The sequence below is a fragment of the Heliangelus exortis genome, chromosome 18, assembly GCF_036169615.1.
Source record: "Heliangelus exortis chromosome 18, bHelExo1.hap1, whole genome shotgun sequence".
Taxonomy (NCBI): Eukaryota; Metazoa; Chordata; class Aves; order Apodiformes; family Trochilidae; genus Heliangelus; species Heliangelus exortis.
This window is the reverse complement of record NC_092439.1, coordinates 13,291,878-13,314,899: the sequence shown is the minus strand read 5'-3', so window position 1 is coordinate 13,314,899 and position 23,022 is coordinate 13,291,878. Positions and strand designations below refer to the sequence as shown.

The 23,022-nt window shown below is 43.2% G+C and overlaps 1 protein-coding gene across 4 annotated transcripts in view; it reads right to left on the bottom strand.

The window, feature by feature from the left end:
• Positions 1-23,022, bottom strand: part of MOB2 (MOB kinase activator 2) — a 114,304-nt gene that overhangs the window by 22,591 nt on the left and 68,691 nt on the right. Inside the window, exon 1 of one of the 4 annotated variants that reach the window (XM_071762445.1) lies at positions 9,223-9,485. The exons of the other annotated variants lie outside the window; for them this stretch is intronic. Coding sequence (XP_071618546.1) covers positions 9,223-9,332 — 110 coding nt within the window. The 5' untranslated portion in view covers positions 9,333-9,485. Of the gene's footprint in view, positions 1-9,222; positions 9,486-23,022 lie in introns of those variants that run through there. 4 annotated transcript variants of the gene reach the window in all.

Below are 23,022 nucleotides of genomic sequence, written 5' to 3'. Positions count from 1 at the left end.
ATTCACTAATTTAGTTATGCAGTTAATCTTTAAACTCTGTGATGCAATGCTCTGTTCAGCTCTGTCATCAACAGGACACAGCTGTTTCCGTACTTCCTAGAAAACACTTTTTTGTTTTCTGGACAATAGAAGAAGGAAAAATGTATTTAAAATACAAACTACATAATCATGGGCCCAAGTAAAGAATATCTGAGTGACTTAAAAAAAATAGTAGAGTGGATAATAGTTTAATTACTGGTAGAGTTAGATCAGTCACTGTGCATTCTCATGAGACAGCTGGGGTTCCCAACCCTATTTTATTACTTTTGAGGATAATCCAAGGGAGACTGAAAACCATCAGCAGAAGCACCTTTACAGACACGTAGAGATCCATTAGGAATCAGAAAACCCCAAGCCACAGATATTCAACTTGTCATATTACCTCATTCATTCTTTTTAATTAAATGCTGGAAGCACAGCCAAGAAATTCATTAAGTCCAGAAATTTTCAAAAATAAGTATTAAAATTAGGTGGCATGCTGGGTTTTTTTCCTTTTTTTCCTTCCCTTGGCTGCCTGTGCACCATGCCAAGCAGTATCTTTCACTGTCCATGTGGATTTGCAGTTATCAATTCATGCAAGCAGAGGCCAACACCAAGGATTCTTCCTCAGAACACCCCCTGCAGCCACCCTTTCAGACCTCAGCAGAAGGGCTGGATGTGCCCAGCTGACTCCTCAAACACAGCCTGAACAACTTCCACTGCTGGCAGGAAGCATCAGCTCATCCTGGCTTTGCAGAGCTGTGGCCACACTGCTCATCCAGAGCTGCACAAGTGGTTCCACTGCAGAGAAATGGAAGATGGACCCTAACAAAATCCATCTCAAGGGATTTGTCTGCCATTGTGGGGTGATCCAGTTACTTCTCAGTATTTTTCTCAGTATCTAAGTCTCCAAAACAAAACAAAAAATAAAAAAACACCCCACAAATAAAAAAACACAAGCAAACTTTTTGTTGTATTTGAATGGTGTACCTAGAGATGAAAAAAAAGCTTTGCATGCTGAAAAACAACTGAAAAAAATAAGGATTTCAGTTGAGACAGAATAGAGCTTCTATAATCTGTCCCACAGAGGTCATGGTGTAGCTTCACCTCTTCCCTGCACAGGTTTGTTCTGGACAGATGAGGCAGTCACAGCAAACTGAGGACTCTCTGATAATCCAGGTTTTGCTTCATTACACAATCTCCTTCTGCTCTGCCAAACGCATCACTGGTGGGCAGCACGTGGAAGGCTTTGGTGTTCCCAGTCTGTGCCATGTAGACACAGGGGACTGAAGAGCAGATCTGGGAATCTGTCTGGAATGCAAGTGGAGCTACCAAGGTGCAACTACTGAAATGTCTCCTGTGTGTGAATTTTTATAAATCACCATGAAGAAGCCCAAGCCTTCTTTCCTCATTAATCCATGTACTTCGTATGCTGTTCAGAGATTTTTTTATTCTTTTTTTCAGATATTAAATTGCCCCAGGGTTTGAATATTCTGTCCCTGCCAGCCTGAGGACAGCTGTCCTCATTGCTGATTCTTCCTTTTTTTAAAAAGGAATTCCACAGACCTCCACAATGTTCCTTCAGCAGACAGTTCTGCTGTCTGACCAAAAGGATTTTCCAACATATTTCAGAAGCATGCTTGAAATATGGACACAGCAGCACTTTCTGACATGCTCAAACACCCCAGCTTGGGTGTTAGTGCATTCAATGCCAGGAAATGTGGTGGTTTGGTTTGGTTTTTTTTCAGAAAGCTGGAAGAAAGGGTTAATCCATACATCCTATACCATTCTTTTTTCCAGAGACCAGGTGCTGGCAGCACTTAAAAGAAAAACAACATCTCATGTTTTTAACAGCCATTTGCTGAAAGCTTAGTTAAGATTCTCTTGAGTCCCACAATAGTAGGGATTAAGAAAAGGGATTAGAAAATTCCCCACAACAAGAAGAACACTTTATCAAATTCAGTTCTGGTGTAATCACAGAGAAAGATGTATGATAGGTGAACAGGTAGATTTTGGTTTGGCCACCTCAGAGGCAGGGGGGGGACAACCTCTGCAAAACCATATTCCTAACACCACAGCCCTCCAGCAACCATCATCAAGAACAGAACAAGAACAGTGGATAGAAGGATGAACCTTGCCCACTCATATTTCTGCATACAGAAACTGAAAGCTTGCAGGCAGGAACAAGCAGCTAAAATCTGGAGCAAATCTTATAACGAAATAAACATGAAGGAAACAAGATAAAAAGGGGGTGAAAGAGTTCAGACATTTGAGATGCAATCAAATCTATTCCTGAACTATCCAGGAGAGTCTTCACAGAAAAGCTGCATTTTTTGCCCCTAAAACAGAGGGAAATGGTGCTAAACCTCAGGCAGGTGCCCTTCCTATGCCAACTTTGGAGACACCTTACAGGGTTATTTCAACACACAAAAGAATCCTAGCAGTCCTCTCCCTCTGGCTATCACTTCACAGGCTGCAGAACAGGTAACCAAAATACAGCTCAGTGTTACAAATACCTCTGAAGAAAGAGAGGGACTTCTTCATTAACTTAATACATTGCACATGGTTCACCAACTTTCATAAATGCACCAGGGTGATGACTCCTGCAGCCACCACAAGTGAACAAACAGATGACTATCCCAAAGAAATGGAGGAGTGCACAGCTCACTGGACCACTAGTGAGAGACACAGCATCTTTCCAGAGCACTGCCTCAAGTCCAGAGCTTCAGAAGGAGAGCAGGTGGCTGTATGGCTGTGTCAGAACTATCTGTTTGCTTCTAGTGGGGCTGAAAGTCAAGCAGAGCACAAGTGCTCAGCCACAACCAGCAGGGACTTTGCTACCTGCATATGCAGTGTGAGAGCCACAGGTCTGGAGGGCAGGAGCCCCCCAGGCTGGCACTGCCAGCCAAGCCCACCTCCCCTCCAGCCTGAGGACAGGACAGACATCCAAGGACACTCTCCACAAGGACATCTGTGCTTTCATCCACACAGAAGAGGTACCACGACCCCCCTCCTGCCTGCTCACACCTTGCCAAAGCACAAGATGCCTCACGCCACGGGTCCTTTCCAAGTAGCTGAGTCCCAAAAGGCTGTCACTGAACAAGGCCTCAGCTCTGCTACAGAAATATCCAGCAAGACACAGCAGGACAGTTAGTGATGGTTGCCCTGAACCATAAATGTCTTGAACTATTTTGGTACAATGGAAAGTTGTGGGAGAGAAAAAGAGCAAGATGAAAATAGCTGACTCGGTTCTGAAGAGCGTTTGCCTGTGAGCCCCTTCCCTCCCTCCTCTTCTGTCTGTCCCCAAACCTCTGCATCAACCAGATGAGTTAATGCTGAACAAGTTTTATCCTAATTACTTTGTAATAGTGCAGACCAGACTAAATTATTGAAAAATCTTTCTACCTAAATTAGGTTAAAAGAGGATCAATTTTTAAAAATATTTGCTTTAGTTCTGCCAATAAAAACAAGCATCCCAGCTACCTCTGGCCATTCCAGGCAAGACAGCAAAGCAGCAGCCACCTCACTCTGCTTCTGCCACCTATGTCACATTTCATGAACATGTTTAAGACAAGTTTGCATGTTCATTTAAGACAGAATCCAATGTCTAAACTAAATCAGTTTCTTCCTGACCTTGCTATGGATTATTTGAGGAATAAATAAGGAATTTTTTTTTTTAATTAAGTGTTGGACATAAAATGTATAGTGTCAGCCAGGATGCCAACACAAACTCACCAAGTTATTTGACTGAAACAATCATTATCACACTGTCACTTAACAAAAAGTACTACACTCTTGAAAAGCACCTGTAAGGATTCCACTTTGTTTGTGATCCCAATGGCACCCCTACCCAAACACAGTGGGCTTGGTTGGTTTTTTAGTGGTTTTTTTTTTTGGTTGGTATCCAAATCCACCCCTGGACATTGCTCTGAGAAAGGAAACTCCTGTGAGAAAAAGGAGTTTTCAGTTATCTATTCCCACAGCCATCCTGTACCATGTGTCCTTATAAACCATACTGTACTTTATCAGAAGTCATTACACAAGGACATCACAACTCTGTAGCCCACATCACTCCTCTGTCCTCACACTGTATCACCAATTATTAGTCACCTATCTCAGAGGGACCTCACAGGAGACTCTAAAAAAGCAACACATTGACTACAAAGCTGCTTGAAGAGCAGTCTCTGAAAATCACCTGCACAGGACCCAAGGTGCCACGACCCAGCAGGAGCACTGCAGCTCTGATCAGTATTCAAAGGCTGACCCAGGCAGTGAGCTCTGAACACTCTGTCCTGGAGTCCTCAGCTCCACAGAATGCTTGTGGGCAGCTCCCTTACTGCTGAGACCAGAGAGGGGAAATCTCATGTGCCTGAGTTTTCCTTCTACTTGTGCTGCTGGAGGTCAGAAAAAAACACAGCCCTCTGCAAGGAAGTTATCAGTAATCAGCTGCTTAACAAAGCAGAAATATAACAACTGATTAAATAATATTAAAAAGGAGAATAATATTCCAATATATTTACATGGTACTTTTTTCCCCTTCCAAACACAAGTATGGGTTGGGTGGATGATGGATTGAGAGCAGCCCAGAGGAGAAGGACTTGGGGGTGTTTGTTGATGGAAAGCTCATCACGAGCCAGCAATGTGTGTTTCCAGCCCAGAAACCCAACCATATCCTGAGCTGCATCAAAAGCAGCATGGCCAGAAGGTTAAGGGAGGGAGGGATTCTGCCCCTCTGCTCTGCTCCCACTTGGAGTTCTATGTTCAGCTCCAGAGGCCCAAACACAACAAGTCCAGGGAGCTGTAGAAGCAAGTCCTGAGGAGGGCTACAGAGATGCTCAGAGGGCTGGAGCAGCTCTCCTGTGAAGACAGACTGAGAGCTGGGGTGGTTCAGCCTGGAAAAGGCTCTGAGTTGACCTTACAGTGGCCTTCCAGCACCTGAAGAGGGCTACAAGAAAGCTGGAGAGGACTTCTGACAAGGGAATGTAGTGACAGGACAAGGGGTAATGGCTTTAAACTGGAGGGAGGTAGATTTAGGTTTGACATCAGAAGAAATTGCTCAGTGAGAGACTGGAACAGGTTGCCCAGGGAAATTGTGGATGCCCCATCCCTAGAACTCCTCAAGGACAGGTTGGACAGGACATTGAGCAATCCAGTGGAAGGTGTCCCTGCCCATGGCAGAGAGGCTGGAATTAGATGATCTTTAAGGTTCTTTCCAACCCAAACCATACCATGATTCTGCCTCTCTTCAGAAGCCACAACTTGTAGAAAACAAAACAACAACATCTATTCTTTCTCCTCCCTAACCATGGACAAAATAATTTCACAATTCATTACAGGAGAGGGGAAAAATAAGATTAACATATTTTTAAAAAAAAAAAAACATCTGAAGTGGAACAAAAGCCCTAATAAAACAGTGTTGAGGAATACACATAGCTTCACCTCAGCTATGCTCAGATTAATTTAAAGGGGAGCTGCCACTTTTCTAATGGTATTCTATTTTTTTTTTAATCATTACAAGTGTCTAGTCTGAGTCCCATCCCTGAAGTGTTAAACACAGTTTAGTAACCCATGTGATGAAATGTACAAGCATCTCCAGAGTTCTTCATAGCTGAATCACTAATTATTTAAGAGTAATAAACCTAACAGTAGCTTTCATAAAAAATTAATTAGAATGGCTGAAAGGATATGTGTTGCTTTTGTTACATTTTTCCCCCTTTCTGGTTCAGTTGACTTTCCCCATGCCCTTTAAAACTCTTTTCAGGTTCTCAGGGCTGCTTCTTTATCTCATGAAGCCTTTTTGCTTCCTCACACTTCCCTCTGTTTTTCTTCCCCATCCTGACTCTCCTCTGGCAGCTCTCACCAACAGGTGATGACACAGACACTATTTGGTACCCATCACCTAGGAGGACTTGGACTTACTGAAAAAAAAAAAAAAAAAACAACTTGCACGGGAAAAACTTCAAGAAAGTGAGTTACGAAGTATGTACAACTCATGTAAATAATATACAACTAATTTACTATTAAAAAAAAAAAAATCACACTGCTTTAGTATTCTACCAGAGCAAGTGAGCTTTCCATTTGACCTCCAGGACAGAGACACAAATGGAGGGCAACTTAGAGAGGAGACAGGAACTCCATCCCTTGTCCACTGTGTGTTTGCAACTCCTTGGCAGCCTGGGGAGCATGGAGAGGGGGTGGTGCTGATGATGGTTCCCAGTTCTGCTGAAGAAAGCAGCCTGAAATGCAGTGGGGTGTTTACAAGACCCCACTGAGCACAAACATGAAATCCTGTGATCTCTCCATCCAGCCATATGCAGGCCTGACCAACAGAGAGGTTCTCCTCCCCCTCTATTCTGCATTGGTGAGGCCGCACCTGGAGTATTGTGTCCAGTTCTGGGCCCCTCAGTTCAAGAAGGACAGGGAAGTGCTTGAAAGAGTCCAGCGCAGAGCTACTGAGATGATTAAGGGAGTGGAACATCTCCCTTATGAGGAAAGGCTGAGGGAGCTGGGGCTCTTTAGTTTGGAGAAAAGGAGACTGAGGGGTGACCTCATCAATGTTTTCAAATATGTAAGGGGTGAGTGTCAGGGAGATGGAGTTAGGCTTTTCTCAGTGGTGACCAGTGATAGGACAAGGGGTAATGGGTGTAAATTGGAGCATAGGAGGTTCAAGTTGAATATCAGAAAAAATTTTTTTACTGTAAGGGTGACGGAGCCCTGGAACAGGCTGCCCAGGGGGGTTGTGGAGTCTCCTTCACTGGAGACATTCAAAACCCACCTGGACACGTTCCTAGGGGATGTACTCTAGGGGGCCCTGCTCTGGCAGGGGGGGTTGGACTAGATGATCTTTCGAGGTCCCTTCCAACCCCTAGGATTCTAGGATTCTATGAGAAGGAACAGGACTTCATCTGAACTTTCAGATTGATGAATCCTCTGTACAGACCACAGAAAACTCAGCAATGCTGCAGTGGGCAGGCTCAGCAGTGGGATTCAATGCCCTCTGCCCCATCCTCACTCTGGAATAGATGGTAAAGCACTGCAGGAAGGTGGGATTCATCTCATTTAAGTTCAGAAGTGCTAAAAAGGGAGCTGCTCCTCCTGGCAGCCTGGCACTGCACCCTGCATGCTACCACATCTTTAGCCCTGGTGTTCTTTACCAACAAGGAAGGGGATGAGGCTCAGCTGTGGCTCTGCATTTCAAGAAATCCCAGCACAGCTGTCACCAACAAGCCACCATTTTGGGCCTAATTAAGGTACCTTATGGTTTCTTTTTTCACCATCAGTGGTTTCAAACTTTCTTAAGCACTAATACCTGAATTTTGCAATAAGGAAACTTTGATTGGACTATTTACCAGTGCTCTTACACTGTCTGAGCAATTTTGCAGATCAGGATGAGTTTATTTTTACAGAACGAAACCTAAGAGAAGCAAGATGAAGCAAGGCAAGGTCAGATAAGGCATCTGAATTATATATTCAAGAAGAAAAGTAAAAAACCCAGTCTGTCATCTAAATAAAGTTTTTGTGACTTCCCATTTCTCTCTAATGAGGTGCAAAAGGAGATCACTATTTTGTAGTGGAGTTTTTTTAATGTTATTGCTCCCATCTAGGAACAGCTTAGCAAAATAAAGTTATGCTGTTAATTCTCAAGCCCAAAATATTCTGCGTATAACTTTTTCTTGCTTTCAGAAGTTTTACAGTATATGTGGGGGAGGGAAGCAAATAAAATTATGCAGTTTCTGCATGTACTTCATTTGGATGACAAAGTGCAAGGTTACATTATACTTTTTCAAAAGCATGAGCCGAATAAAATCATAAAAATCTGTTTCCCTGCTAAGTCACAGGAAGTTACCTACACTTTCTACTGCCATAGATGCTGAACAAAAGGTTTGGCAACTCTTCCCTACAGAGGCACCCATCTATTTTCATCTGGGACTGCTGCCAATAGAACAGCTACCAAAAACTTCAAAGGGTTCAAAGCATGACCAGCAAGCCGCTGGCCAAAGGACTTTATGATATGACCAGCTGTGTAACACCAGATTGAATTAGAGACAGCCCCCCCTTCTAACCCAACCCTCCCCCCTCCAAAAAAAAAAAAAAAAAAAACCAAAAAAAACCACCAAACTTGCAAAGAAGGGATGTTAAACTTGTTAAAAAGCTGAAAAATGAACTTGAGTTCCTCCAGCTGATGTTTTCCACAGGAAAATATTTTTATTAAGGGGAAAAACACACACACAAAATTTACAGCTATATAGTACTTTTTTAAGACTATAAGAACTCAAAGCAGTTCTTCTCACCAAGCCTATTTTAAACCACTGAACTTATCCAGTTTAAGTTGTAGCCACTGCTCAGCCACTTTTAAACCAAAACACTCTGCTTTAATAAATGGCTCCCCTAAACTGGCTTGGAGAGAGAGAGGTGAGTCAACAGAGGAAAGGGATAATGTTTCTGTTGACAAACATTCAACAACTGGCAACTGAAAGTAGGAAACAGGGACAAAGGAAAGCTTGCCAAATAAAGCCATGCCAGAGCGGCACTGCCATTCTTCATAGACCCCAGGAAAAAAACTGAACCACACGCCACCAAAAAAAAAGCTGCAGTTGTTGAAGAGCGAGGCTGCTAATCCTAATATTTGTGGTGACATTTTTCCCAGCAAACCAGGATGGGTCAGAACTCCTCCGAATCAGATTGCCTCATGTCCTTTGCCAAAGAGTCTGGTTTTGGTCTCAGTAGTCCACGTCTCAGTGTTCACATAAATCTTTTTGAGTTACATGAGTAAGTTTTTCCCCTCATCTTACGACATTGCTGTAGAAAACACGCCAAAGCACATGTAGTGCCTTGGTCAGCCTCCTTATTCAGGAAAGTCAGGACCTTCACTGTCTGCTTACGTCCCCGGAAATTTAGTTTTCAAGGAAGGGCAAACAAAACTTGACCGCAGCGCTATGGGCGGACAACTGTTCCTCTCGAAGCGGCTATCGCTATTCCAACTCCTACCCTCTCAGTGCTACACGAGACCCAGAGGCAGCCAAAAGCAGCCCCCCCGCCCCCCCTTCCAGACACCAGAGGAGCTGAGCAGAACCGGGCAGCCGGGCCACATTTGTCCCTGCTCCATCTCCCTGCTCGCTCCTCCCGAGCCTGGGCACCCGCCCTGCCCGCCCCCGGCAGCCCCGCGGGGCACCCGCCCGGCCCGACCGCCGGACCCGTCCTTACCGCAGCACTTTGCCCACCGCCTGCAGGACCATTTTACAGCTTAACCCGGGTTTGGGACTCTGAGCGAGGACGGGCCGTTCACCGGGGAGGCTGCAGTGATCCCCGACCATGGTAGGACGGGAGGGGAGCGGAGCGGGGGAACTGCCCGTGTGCTCGGCGCGGCTCTCCCCGGGCAGCAGCCGCCCGGCCCGGCCCCGCCAATGGGCAGAGGCTCAGGGGGCGGCGGCAGCCGCGGCTCCTCCGCCCGCCCGAGGCCGCCCCTGAACCGGCCCTGCCGGGCCCGGGAGGGCGGAGGCCTGGGGCTGGGGCCCCGCCCCGGACGGGCAGCGGGGCCGGGGCCCGGTTACACAAGGCTGGCATCCCGTGGAGCCGGGCAGGGCTCTGGCACACGGGGCTGGGAGCGCTGGGAGGGAGGGGAGGGAGGGAAGGAAGGAAAGGAAGGAAAGGAAGGAAAGGAAGGAAAGGAAGGAAAGGAAGGAAAGGAAGGAAAGGAAGGAAAGGAAGGAAAGGAAGGAAAGGAAGGAAAGGAAGGAAAGGGAAGGGAGGAAGGAAAGGGAAGGGAAAGGGAAAGGAAGGGAGGAAGGGAGGAAGGGAGGAAGGGAGGAAGGGAGGAAGGGAGGAAGGGAGGAAGGAAGGAAGGAAGGAAGGAAGGAAGGAAGGAAGGAAGGAAGGAAGGAAGGAAGGAAAAGAAAGGGAGGAAGGAAAGGGAAGGGAAAGGAAGGGAGGATGGAAAGGAAAGGAAAAGGAAGGGAGGAAGGGAGGAAGGAAGGAAAAGAAAGGAAGGAAAAGAAAGGAAGGAAAAGAAAGGGAAGGGAAAGGAAGGGAAGGGAAAGGAAGGGAGGAAGGGAGGAAGGAAGGAAAAGAAAGGAAGGAAAAGAAAGGAAGGAAAAGAAAGGAAGGAAAAGAAAGGAAGGAAAAGAAAGGGAAGGGAAAGGAAGGGAGGAAGGAAAGGGAAGGGAAAGGAAGGGAGGAAAAGGAAAGGAAGGAAGGAAAGAGCGACCCAGCCCCCCAGAGCCCACTGCAGCAGCGCTGCCTGATGCCAGCACCACTGCCCATTACAAACTTCTCTGCCAATGCACTGGGCAGCAAAAAGCAAGCAGGGATCTGCCAGGAGAAGGGTGCCACGGGGGGCAAACACGCGGCTGTTGCTGTCTGCAGGATGGGTGATGAGGCCATGCTGGACCCTCGGCCAGAAATGGGAATAATTATGGATTTGGGCTGCTCTCTCAGGACTCAGCAACAAATCAGGGCACGGGCTAGCCCAAGAGCAGAGCTAGAGCTGTTCTGCCAGGAACTGTTTTACATCCTAAATGTCAGCCCAGCAATGATACCAAGACCTTGATCGGAGGGGTTTAAACAGAAGAAGGGTGAAGAGAACTAAAACCATAAGCAGCAAGAGCCCTTGTTATGACCAGAGTTAAGAGCAGGCACCTGGTCCTCAGAGGATGAGTGATGAAGCAGAATCCTCAAACCCAAGAACTGCTATAACACATCAGCAGTTTTAGACAGAGAAAACACTTTGCTGTCAGTTTTCCTAACAGACTTTAGGAAGTTGCTCTCTGCCCAGCTCCTTCAACCCCCACATAACCACCATTTGACACACAGCTTTGGACGGGCAGCTGTGCCCACGGCTTCCTGCGAGAGCATTTAGAGCCAAATCATAACCAAAGGTGGTGGGTGTGGTGTAACATAACCTAAAACAAAAAGCCTTGAGGACATCACTTACTCTGCAACACTAAAATCTGACCCTGCGACATCTCAGAGAAATTGGGGGATTTGCCAGTTTGGGGACACCTGCAATGCAGGCAGCAGTCAGAAGGAGCAGCTCCCCAGAATGGTATCACCAAGCACCCCGGTTCAGTTACTAAGAAGGCATCTTCCCTTTTAACCAGAAGGTCAACAGGTTTGTTGAATTAAACCTAGCAGTAATCATGCCATTGCTGCCATCACCAACCCAGGTGGTCAAAGCAGGTGGAAATGTGGCTGCTGTTTGCACAAACCCAGGAAACTGCAGCCATGGGACACACCTGGGAAGATTAATGTGCTATTCTCCTTCCCAAAATTCCTACCCAGGCAGCCCCGTTTGCCAGTTCCATGCTGCCTTTTACTCACATGTCCAAGTTAGGCCTCCACATCCTTGTGAAGCTGGAGGTATTTTTATTCCTACTCTCCAAGCAATCCACTTAAGATGGAGTTCGAGCTTCCCTGATAGCACACTGGAAGCTGCAGCTCAACACGCACTGCAGCCCAGCACTTCATACAGATTATCCAGCTCTTGAGAAACCCCATGTTCAGTCAATCTTACCCCCAAGTAACAGTGACTTGTCACAGTTACACTAAAAAGCAACAGTGCTGGCAAAAGAGGAAGGACACCTGCCAAGAGAGCAGTCGCCCTTGTTTTGTTGACCAGTGAAATCTGCACAGAGAGAATGTTGTTTGCTAAAAAAAAAAACCACCCTAAAACAACAAGACTGTGATATAAAGCAGCTTAAGTTTTATTAAAAGTCTGTCTATCCAAAGTAAATTAAAGAAAAATCCAAGGGTCAAACCAAACTAAACAGAGCTCTGTGGTATTACAACTGTATTAGGAAAGCTGACCTCCCTGTGACTCTGGCTGCTCAACATTCACTCTTCAGAGATTCCACACAGGTTAGGAACTTATGCTCTCAAGTTAAAACTGACAGATCAAGTGAAATAAAAATGATATCTTTTTACTGTGACCCAGAAAAATGACCCACTTCTCTATTCTGTTTGCTTCTGCATCAAACCAGCATTTTGCTTTCCTTTTCCTTAGCCACACATCTCTGCAGCACCCTTTCCAACCTTTCCTCCACCTCTCAGTTTTCCTCCATTCAAGAAGTACAACTTTTTTAGGCCAACTGCATGCTACAGTTTACCTGTAGTACTGGATTTTATGCAAGCTGTAGGAAAACCCATCATCTCAAAGACAATTTTAAAAGTTCCAAAAGAAAAGAAAAAAAAAGAAATAAGCTTATTATAGGAAGCATGATTTAAGCACACACTTTATATGGCATCAACAGAATTTAACACATGTGCAGTACAGATTCTCACACTTTAAAAAGATCTGGAGCACATGTGCAGACACAAATGGGTTTACTTGAAAACTGCTGCATTCAGAAAGAGAAAGATTCAGTCTAAAAGCAATGTATTTATTTGAGTATGGCTGCTGGTCTGATCTCTCCATATGCAAATGCTGAAGGATCCTGCATCTGCACTTTAAGGATCTGACATCTTGCCTATTTACACCCATTTTCACTTGCTCCCTCAACATCCTCTGCAGGTAACAACAGTTGATGTGACCTCAGCACTGAGGTGCTTCAGCAGTGGTAAAGCCCCTAAACTGACCTGTCAGGCTTGAAAAACTGTGGAGTTGTACATTGAAGTCATCACCAAAATGTTAACAGACATATCCATGAACTGATCTACCAGGTTTATGGTTTGCATGGAGTCCTACAGATATGTCAGCCAAGGAAAAATATCACAGAGTAAGGGCACAAAACAGACCACTGGGAGCCCCTTTTCTTTATATAAGTACATAGGTGCTTACACACCACTTATGGAAAGTTTTCTTGATCCAAACTACTAAGCCAAGGCACAGAAGTTATAAATTTTATGAATAATGCTTTGTCTTTAAAACGATGTTATATGCAACAGTTACACAATTACATATTTATTTGCCCCTTTTAGGGTTCCATAAAAATTACCTGTAAATCAGCCACCAGAGGGATGTATATTAGTACCCAGAGGTCTGGCAAAGCAAGCAAGTTGTATCACCCCAGACAAGCAAACAATGTCAGGGCTGGGAGGGGAAATCAGAACCATTATTTTGATTAAGGCACAGTTCAGCATTTATATGTACAGAAATGATGCCCTGTATCAGACTGTAATGTGCCATTTTAAATGAAACTAAAGTTTATTGTGTGCCCTTGCCTTACAAAGAACAATTCCATTTTACTAGATAATTATCCCTTTTGCTTAACTTCTGTGAGCCCAGCTACCACCTGGTCAAGTACCCTTTCCAGTTCCCTCACAGTGTATCCCCAGTTCTCTGGAAGCATTTTAAATCAGCTATGAAAACATTTTATCCTTTAGTTTGCCCCTAAGCTGAGATTACATTTACTCTCCATTTTGTCATCCTCACACAACAGCAAAGATGACAAGAGAAATTCTCTATACAGACAGTAAAGGCATGGATTTTGGACAGAAGACAGACTAAAGTCAAAGCTGCTTCAGTCTTAAAGTAGTTTAGAGGTGGTTATAGTGAAGGGGGAAAAAAAAGATTTCAAGGGTATACTTCCAGCTCCACTTCTGAGATAACAGCAGGAGAAATCAGTCTTTCAAGTCTTATCAACAGTGGCCACACACCCTGCAGAAAGTTTGGGCATAAAAAATTGAGCTTAAAAGCCACACATTTATAGGTGACAAGGTGCCTGCATTTGCTGCTTTACTGAAAGCACTGGTAACAATCAATATCTATCCTGCAGCCACCACCTCTGCCTTGATCAATACTCAGGGGAGGTTTCTTCAGAGAAAAAAGCAGCACACTATACATTCTCACCTAATTCATATCATTATACAGAATCACTGGCAGCAAGAACAGAAAAATACCTCAAATACCAGTAAAGCTTCACCAAGAACATGTTATGGTATTTTGGAAAGGATGCACAAAATGAGAAGAACCAAGGGTTGATTAAATGTCACTTCAATAAAAAAGGGGAGGGGGAGAGGGAAGGAAGAAAAGGGAAAAAAGGGAAAATAAATGCTGATGTACCAAACAGAAATAGTGATTTCAGAGGTACTGTATTTCTGGCACGTGTGTAGGCACATGTATTGTTCTGAAACTCCTGAAATGTCAAGTTAAACCAGGTTCATCAAGAAGTGTGTATGCCTGAGAGCTGAAGAACATGAATGTGTTGAAGAAAGCAGAAATAGCAGCAGCTCAGCAGCAGATACTCAAATACCAGCACTGACCCCAGCAACTATTAGGAAAGGATGGGATGGTCACACTCAGATGCTATGTGGAGAAGTGATGTGATTTTTAATCACCTTTATTCCAATTGGTTCTCCTGAGTCAGCCCACTCCAAGTAGCAGAGGTCTCTGCAAAACACCCACTGGCACGACACTTGTTTTCTGGGTGGTGGCTGTTCCAGGCAAGTTTGTGGCAAGCAGATTCTGAGTCAAAGAACTGCCATGGAGTTGGACAGAAACATCAGATTCAGACCTTAGTTTCTCATATCCCTGGAAACTCATCACTGTATTATAACTCATTTCTTTTTTTAAAAGTTACTGTGATGAATCCCAGACAAGTTCCAAGATCACTGCACTCTGCTTAGTTCCCCTGCTTGCAATTGAGAAGATTCTTTGCTTTCTTTACTAAGCTGTTCCATACCATTATGTAGCACCCCATTTCAGTGCTGAATGAAGCAGTCTCTATATGGTACCTTTCTTATATGGTTAATTCAAAAATAACAACACATCACAATGATACAGCCTCAAAAGGGAGTTTTCTTCTTTCTGGTTTGCAAAACAATATACTTGGCACTACTACTGAAATATAAATAAACTGGCAATTATTTGCAAACAAACAGCTCAACTCTATCACCCTCATAAAACTGTATTCACATAGACAAAGTTTCCTGGGTAAAAGCTTAGCAATAGCTCAAAGTGACACTGAAGCTCGAGTGGCTGGCAACATCTATCTCAAAAAGGATGAAATCCCCCCTTTTTTTGTAATTTGAGTAGCCAAGCAGGAGAGAAGAAAACAAACAAGTAAAGATGTGCCAGCAAATCTAATGCATTTATCATTCTGAGTGCCCACAAGGATGGCTTTTGACACACAAGGACAGAGTCTTAGGAAGCAGAATACCTGCTGATGGCTGCATGGGATGCTCCCAGTGTAAAAACTGAGCTCCTTCATGTCTACTGTTGCAGCCACTGGTAGTTCCTCCACTGAGATAACCCAAGGGAGAATTTCATCCTCCATTTTACCATTACTTTTTTTTTTCTTGCCCTAATTTTGAAGTGTAACTAGGCTGCACTCCAGGAAAGCATTAGTGCATGATGCATTTGATATAGAAGAGCTCAAATGAAAGACTCCTGTTATTTTCCTTCTCCCCCCCAAATGTGCTGGACTTCAAGCTTCACATAAAGATGTAAAAACTTCTACAACTTGGTTAGGAAGTTCTCCCCAGAGATTGTTTAACATATTTGGAGCTACTTGCTTCATACACAACACTCCTTGTAAGTTTTACAACACAGCCACTGTTTTTGCAGGCTTGGGTAAATATGGCATGAAAAACAAAACCCTAATTGCAAATTGGCATGGAACTCCAGGCTAAGGAGTCAAAGGTGTAATCAGCACAGGAAAGGAGGGTATCTGTGTCAGCACTGTTACTGCCCAGGACTATCTGCATTTGGGTGGGAAAGGCAGAGAAGGGAAAAGGGGAGATGCTGGGAGTGAACTTGCAGAGTTTTCCCAGACAGACAGAGAGCCACTAAGGAAACTCAACTTTCCCTCCTCCTTGGTGCTACAAAAGGCTTCATTCTAGTACACGTTATCTGGTAATGCCATGTTTAGATTACAGCAGGAGAAAAAAACCCATTATTGAAATAAGCATGAAATTTTCTGTATAAGATTTTCCTCCAGGCATGCATTACTTAATATAAGCTCTGTGTTAGAGATTAAATGGGGGAAATTATTCCTGGTACTTCCAGAATAATTCCTTAGCTACTGCTTCTACAGAGCAGAACCATAAAATCCACAAGTCACAAACTTGGTTGCCACCCAGAGCACATGAGCATTCCCACAGAACTCAGAACACAAATGCTGCACCCCAGCCTTGCAGGCCCAGCACTGAGCAGAGCAACAGGAGCTCAGTAACAGTTGCTGCTATTTAAACACTGCAAGAAAGCACCTAGCTTTAAAACTTTAAACCTGATAGTTTAAATTTATGAAACAGATGAAAAAGTTTCCAGCAGTTATTCAGCTGTTTAACACTGTTTGCTCTGCATCAGCTCAGCCCAGAGGAGGGGCCACTCCATAGCTCTGAAGTAAAACCTGTTTGGTCAGGGAGCATGTAAAAACTTGCACTGGAGATGGACACAGGGCTGGAGAAAGACACCAACAAGCAGTTTGTCACAGGGACTCTCCACTGGCCAAGTTAAGTGCCTGCATTTCAGACTTTCAGTGGAAATAAAAGCATGAAGGTCTCACCTCTGAGGAATCCTCAAACCTATTCTAGTTGCTGATGAAGCATTTCAAGCCTTTTGTGAAAAAGGAACAGTACAAACAAAAGATTTGTAAATTTACTGGGGGGGGAAAAATTGGAATTTTCCAGAAAATTCTGACACGTGGTTACAGTCAAGATGTTGCACACAGGAACCCATAATATTCTCACAGCATCACTGTTCTGGGTGTTTGCTGCACTTGCCTGTGAGAGCTCTGCAGCCACTTCTGTAGGCATGGCCAGGTGATACTGCACAGGATCAGGAACCTCTGCTTGCAGTTTTCCTAAAGCTTGTGACAAAAACATAGCCACTTCTCATGCTTCGATTTTCTGATAAATACAATGGCTTAAGTGCATTCACTTACCCATTTGAATTGAATCTTGTACTTTAATGACCTAAAACTTACAAGCATTTTGCAAAACCAAGGTTATCCTATTGAGATCAATCCTGTCCCATAAATTCTGGGCAGATTTGGACAAAGAGTGACAGAATAACACAAAGGAAGGTTACTCTACACTTTCTTCAGGTACTAACATATGTTGGGATTACACTGGTCTAGTTCAGTAAGGATCTGGTGGATTAGAAAACCTCATTGTTGGATTTGAATCATATTCATTGTTTCTAAATAATATTTCTTCACAAGCAAGTTAAGCTGGCCCCTGAGTGAAATCATTATTAAAAAAATAATAATCAAAAAACACCTCAAAAGAGTAAAATTTATGGTAAGATATCACTTCTCTCTATAAAAATAATATAACCCACAATTCCTTGAACTGTCTCAAAGCATCACAATTCTCCTTTTTGGGCTCAGAATACTTGAAAACAATTTTTTTAAAAGTCCCTCCTGGAAGCATACAGAGGGCACAAGAAATTCTATTTATGATAGAACTTCCTTCCAAATCATGGACAGATTCACCACTTTACAGGACACAAGTATTTTTATCACTGTGATTGCTTGCACTGCTGTAAGCCCTGGCTAAGAGGCAGTCAGGGATTACATCTTGTGAGAGAAAATACCACAAGATAAAGGAAACTTCTGTGAATCCAAATCTCATCTGATTGAAGAAAAAAAAAAAAACAGTGGCAGAATGCACAAGGGAAGAGCCCTGAGTTTAAGGCAATCCTGGGTTTAAAAATAACAGCATTAAGCATAGATCTTTGAGCAACACTTATAAAATATAAAACTTTTATGATGCTCTCATGCTTAAAATTTCCATTTTGTCCAGAACTTGTTTACACCTTTTCCACCATAGTCTATTACACCTCTTTAATAAATGTTTATTTACTGGCCAGCAGAAGAGCTTTACTGGTCTGGCTACACAAGATGACCACTTGTCATGTTTTAATAATACAGTAAGAAAATCAGCCTTGATTTTCTTACTCTCTCAAGCACAAACAAAATAAAACTTAAAAGGACTGGACAGGGACTCTGGAGAGGACACTGCTGTGCCTGGCAAGACTGTTCTGAATTAACTTTGCTCAATAAATCTCTACCTCAATTCCACAGCCAAGAGATTACTATAATCTACATTTTGCATGCCTTGTTTTGCATACTTGTTTTCAAGACTTTGTCCCCATCAATATGAACTGAAAGCAGAAGAGAAGAATGACTCCAGACTTCCAGTGCTGCCACTGCTTCCTTTGTGGTGGGAGTGAAATTGAGCTCCTCTCTAAAGATAAAAGTGTATTAAATTGTAACTACATTCAGAGAACACACTGCCTGAAGTATTTTAGCATTTTTCAGGGCTTCTTACTGGGCTGGTGAAAGCAAATACTAGAATGTGTATTCATCCTGCATCTTGAGCTGCTGCTGTACCTTGAAGGTGCATCATCTGCATCAAATAAATGTCCTGCAAAGTCCATGAACCTGTCTTCTGGCATTCTGCTCTGAAAATGATTTGAAACTAAGGAAAATACACTGTGTTCCAGTATCCAAATAGCAACTTTCCTGTACAATTATAGTACATTTTGCTCAGAATTGCATCATGACTAGGATACTACCAAGAGGACAAACATTTAACCACTATTCTTAGTTTGTTAGAAAATTTTTCCCACATTACATAAACACATACACCCACCACATGGGCAGCACCATCAATCTTTTCCTTGTTTTGACATTAGTAAAGGAACAGTTATTTTTCATTTCAGTAGCTTTATTCTTGTTAGTGTTATGAAACCAGTATTAACTTTTCTCCTTCAGCTTTCTTCACTGTTATTCTTGTCTTCCCTGCAATTGCCTTAACTTTCTGCAAGATGAGAGTGTGAAAGAGAAATAAAAAAATTGGCATGGTGATTCCAAAATATTATTTAGGGTTCAGTAAAGGAATTAATTTCTAAATTTTTATTTAATGGAAAAAGGGATTGTTTTATAAAATGGAGATGTGTGCATCTGACAACAGGAAAAATATTTGTACTTTACATGCATTAACCAAAACACTGAGAACAAAACCAAGCAATTATTGAAAATATAATCTAAACTTTACAGGTTCTTCCATCTGTTGGCCAGAAGTATGAAACATGCAAAACTCTTCTGAACAGAGGCAACCTTGAATTGTTTTACTTGTACACAAATCTCTGGTAAGAAGTCAGCCAGCTCAGGAGAACCACACCTGAGCAACACTCACATTAAAAGACAGAGACCACCTAAGAAGAAATGAAGTCCTCAAAAGCTAACCTTGCTCTACTGATCTGCACTTCATATTCAAGCTTCTGATTATCCTTCAAAATTCAGTTTTTCATTTCTTTGGCTTGAGGATGGTAACATACAGAACAGATTCTGGTCCTCTTTGCTCTCCTTCATGTTCAGTGCTAAATCTAAAAGAATTCACAGATGCTGCAGAGGATCCAGCTCCAGTCTTCCCCATCCAACCAGGCTTCTAGGTATGCAAATAGAAGTGATCAGCTTCAAAACCTTTCTGTCTGTGTTCAAGTGCTACATTAAACTGGAAATTACAAGGTTGGATCTTGGCCTCTTTGAGAATCATGATCAATGTGATGCAGCTTTCTCAGAGAAGGGGTAAGGGCACGGTGTTTCAGCTCTAAATCTTCATTTTCTTCCCAACACATGCTCCACATTTCTACACTGAACACACAGGCCACTAAATACACATTTTGAAAAGAATCCTTTTATCATAAAAAGTACAGTTGCTGCTTTTAATGGACAGCATTCAAAATACTCTGCTATTCTTGTTTCTGAAAGTAATGCAGTGTTTTATTCCACAAATTAGGCTTTGTTTGTATGTTGAAGTGTCCATGCATAGCTGGGACCTGACCACAGCTATTCTGCTATGCATGACTGCTTGAACCAATCCTTGGATCATCTATTTCCCTGCTTGCTTTTCCCCACCACCCAATTTATAAACCAACAAGTTAAAATCCACCTAAATGAAGTCAATATCCATATCCATCACAATTTGGGTACATACCAAAACCACAGAAAAGACACAGAAATAACCCCCATGAGATGTGAGGCCCTGACAATCTCTGAAACCCATTGCAGCCCATCAAGTCCTTCTGGTTTGCCTAATGGAGGAGGGAAGGTCCAAGGTAGGTTGGAGCACTAAAACCAGACTTTTACTTCCCACACCAAAAGAAAAGGCACAAGAAACCCTGGTTTGCAGCCTGTGGATTCTGTAAGTTGTTCAGGAAATAAACCTCCTCAGATAAAACTTCACCTGTCCAACAGCCACTTGGAGAAGGAATAAATCAGCCTGGATTCAGCTCTTAGCAACATGGAGGCAATTTACAGCTCCTCTTACCTTTTGCCTCTTAGGATTATTGCTTTGTCTTTACCACTAATGGTTCACCAGCAGTTTTAAGGACAAAATACACAATATTTAGAGACAGCTTAAATTTTGCACAGACAAGATCTGCCAAGGTGGGTACAACCAGCACTGCACACCCTTTCCTGGGGTAGCCTTCATCTGTCTTAACCTTGTAAATAAGCCAAATGCTTATGTCTCCACTATGGCTTTGGTAGCTTACATATTTGAATTATTTCACAAAGAAAATGGGTGCTTTTTTGATTTGGGAAGCTATTTTGCCCCCACAAATGCAGCAAAGAACAGCTCCTGCTGCAGACACACCACTTCCTACAAAACCTGTGCTCTGCACACACAGTTTAGAAGCCACCCATGGCTCTGAGCTGCCCAAGGAAAACAAGATATACTGGTAAAAAACACATTCTGCCTATAACTACACTTGACTTTCTTCCAGTGCAGGTGTACACTCAAAAAACCTCACTCATCCCCCAACCAACAATGCCAGAAGACATTTGGAGCAGAGACAAAACCCAGGCAGGTAACACCCAACTTTTCCTGGGGGTGATTCAGCTCTTTCCTCCAGAGGCACACACCAGGCTCCCACAGCTCAGGACCTCCCCACCACCTCCCTGAGGAGCCTGAGTGACTGGGACTGCAGAAATCAAAGGCACTGAACATGCAGGGGATGACAGGAGACAGCAGGCAAGGCAAAGCACCTCTCCCTGGGGGAACCAGGGGCAACGAGGTGCAAGCCAAAAAATGAGCTCCCAAACCAGAGATGCTCAGGTGTGCTCCAGGCCAGCACCTTCCAGAGAGCCAGAGAGGGAGATGCCGTGGTCAGAGCCAGCCTTGAGTTGTCTGCCTTCCATCTAGTTACCCCTGGAGCCAAGCCAAAGCTGACTTAGCCCAAAGCACACCTTCCAGAAAGGCATCTGGGTGTCACTTGTGTACCTGACAAGACAAACAAACCAGTTCTTTTGCTCAGCAATTTGTTTCAGTGGCCAATCACATCCACTGCTAAAACACAGATCCTTTGAAACCTCCTGGCCTTACCATCCAGTTATGTTTCCAGTTCTGATACCCTTTCTCTTTCAAATTATAGCTTTTTTCCCCCCTCCCTTTTTTTAACTTCCTTAGTTAGATATTAAATTCCCCTCAATCTTCAGAGGAAAAAAAAAATCTCCTTATGTCTCACTATTAATATTTTTCTGGTTTTTAAATATCATGTGAAATTTCTGCCTTTCTGATTTAGAAGGGATCCAAGTACCTACTTCAAGACAATGTAAACAGCACTGATCAAAAGATGCTCTTAAAATCTTAATAGAGATGAACAAGTGCACACACAGAATTTTAGCTCAATCTTCATTCCCCCACAGATTAAAGGACCATTTTTAATTAAGCAATGTTGCAAGTTAAATTATTTAAAGTTTCTAATATGTAGAAATTCAGGGAATATTTGCATCTTAAGACAACTGAAAGAATACTAGTACTCATTATTTGAGAAAGGACAGAAAAATAATCTACAAAATCATTAGTTTATTTACATTCTTCAGACAGAAGTGCTATAAATATAGTATAGCCCTTGTTTTATAAATATTTAATCAGCTTAGTACCAATTATGATCATTCCATCCCACACAGGCTGCGCTACCTTTGATTTAAAACCTCAAAGAGGCAAAAAAAAAAAAAAAAAAAAAAAGCTTGTTTTTCTTGTAATCCATTTTCCTTGCTTTCTCACTTGCAATCATGAGGGGGGGAAAAAAAAGCCACAGGATAAGAAATTCAAAAGTAGGTTGTAAGGAACAAATGGACAGCACATGGCAAAAATGTCCCCCTCCATGTAAAATTAAGTCCTTACCACTGAGTTATCTGAGCCAGAGGACTGTGTAGAAAGGAAAAGGGAAGGTGATACAGCCCAAAACCTGAATGAATCCATGTTACCAACTGCTAATCCAACCATCTGTGTGGAAAGCCACTCAGTTCCATTTTCCTGCCTGCTGTCTCCAGCACCTTTCTCATTCTCCCCCTTACGCTCAAAAAAAGCAAATTTTTCCTCCCATCCTTTACAAGGAAGGTATTGAGAGCAGCAATGAAAGAACCCAGATAAATTGTGCCTCCCAATCTGCTCAATATTGCCCTTTGCCTCACTTCAACAATGCTACTTTTAACCTACAGAACTCAGGAAAAAAATGTATCTATACTTGAACTCACTGAAAAACATCACCCACCCTGCATCCTTCAAGGATTGTTGGGTTGCCTGATGGCTGAGAAACCCCAGGGTTAGCAGACTGTCATTATGCAAGCCAGAAATTGCCAACATTTCCAACCTTCCACCTCTACTCAAAGTGAAAGCTGCAGCTTAACCTCTTTGGGGCTTCATTTACTGCCTCATCTCTTATTCCAGATAATTAATTTCCAACCAAACCTGTAGGCTCTCCCACCCTGCAACAAAAGAAGCCAGACTGGGGTCCTGTGCTGTACACAGCTGGTTTTCTACCACCACCTCTATTAGCAGATTGTTGCTTAAAACTGGCAATGAGAAACAGATCAGCAGCTTGGCACCTGGTTTACTTGTGCAACCTTTCAGCCAGCCTCCCCTTTCCAGGCAGGCAGCAAACATCTGCTCAGTGAGAATACAAACATGAGATAACCCAGAAGCTGTAATGTTGTTCCACACTTGGCTGAATGGAGAAAGCAAACCCCACTGACATGCAGATAACTCCACAACTTTCCTTCTTCAGTAGTTTACCAACACAAAAATGCCTCTGAAAGCCTCTGAAAATCTTTTGGT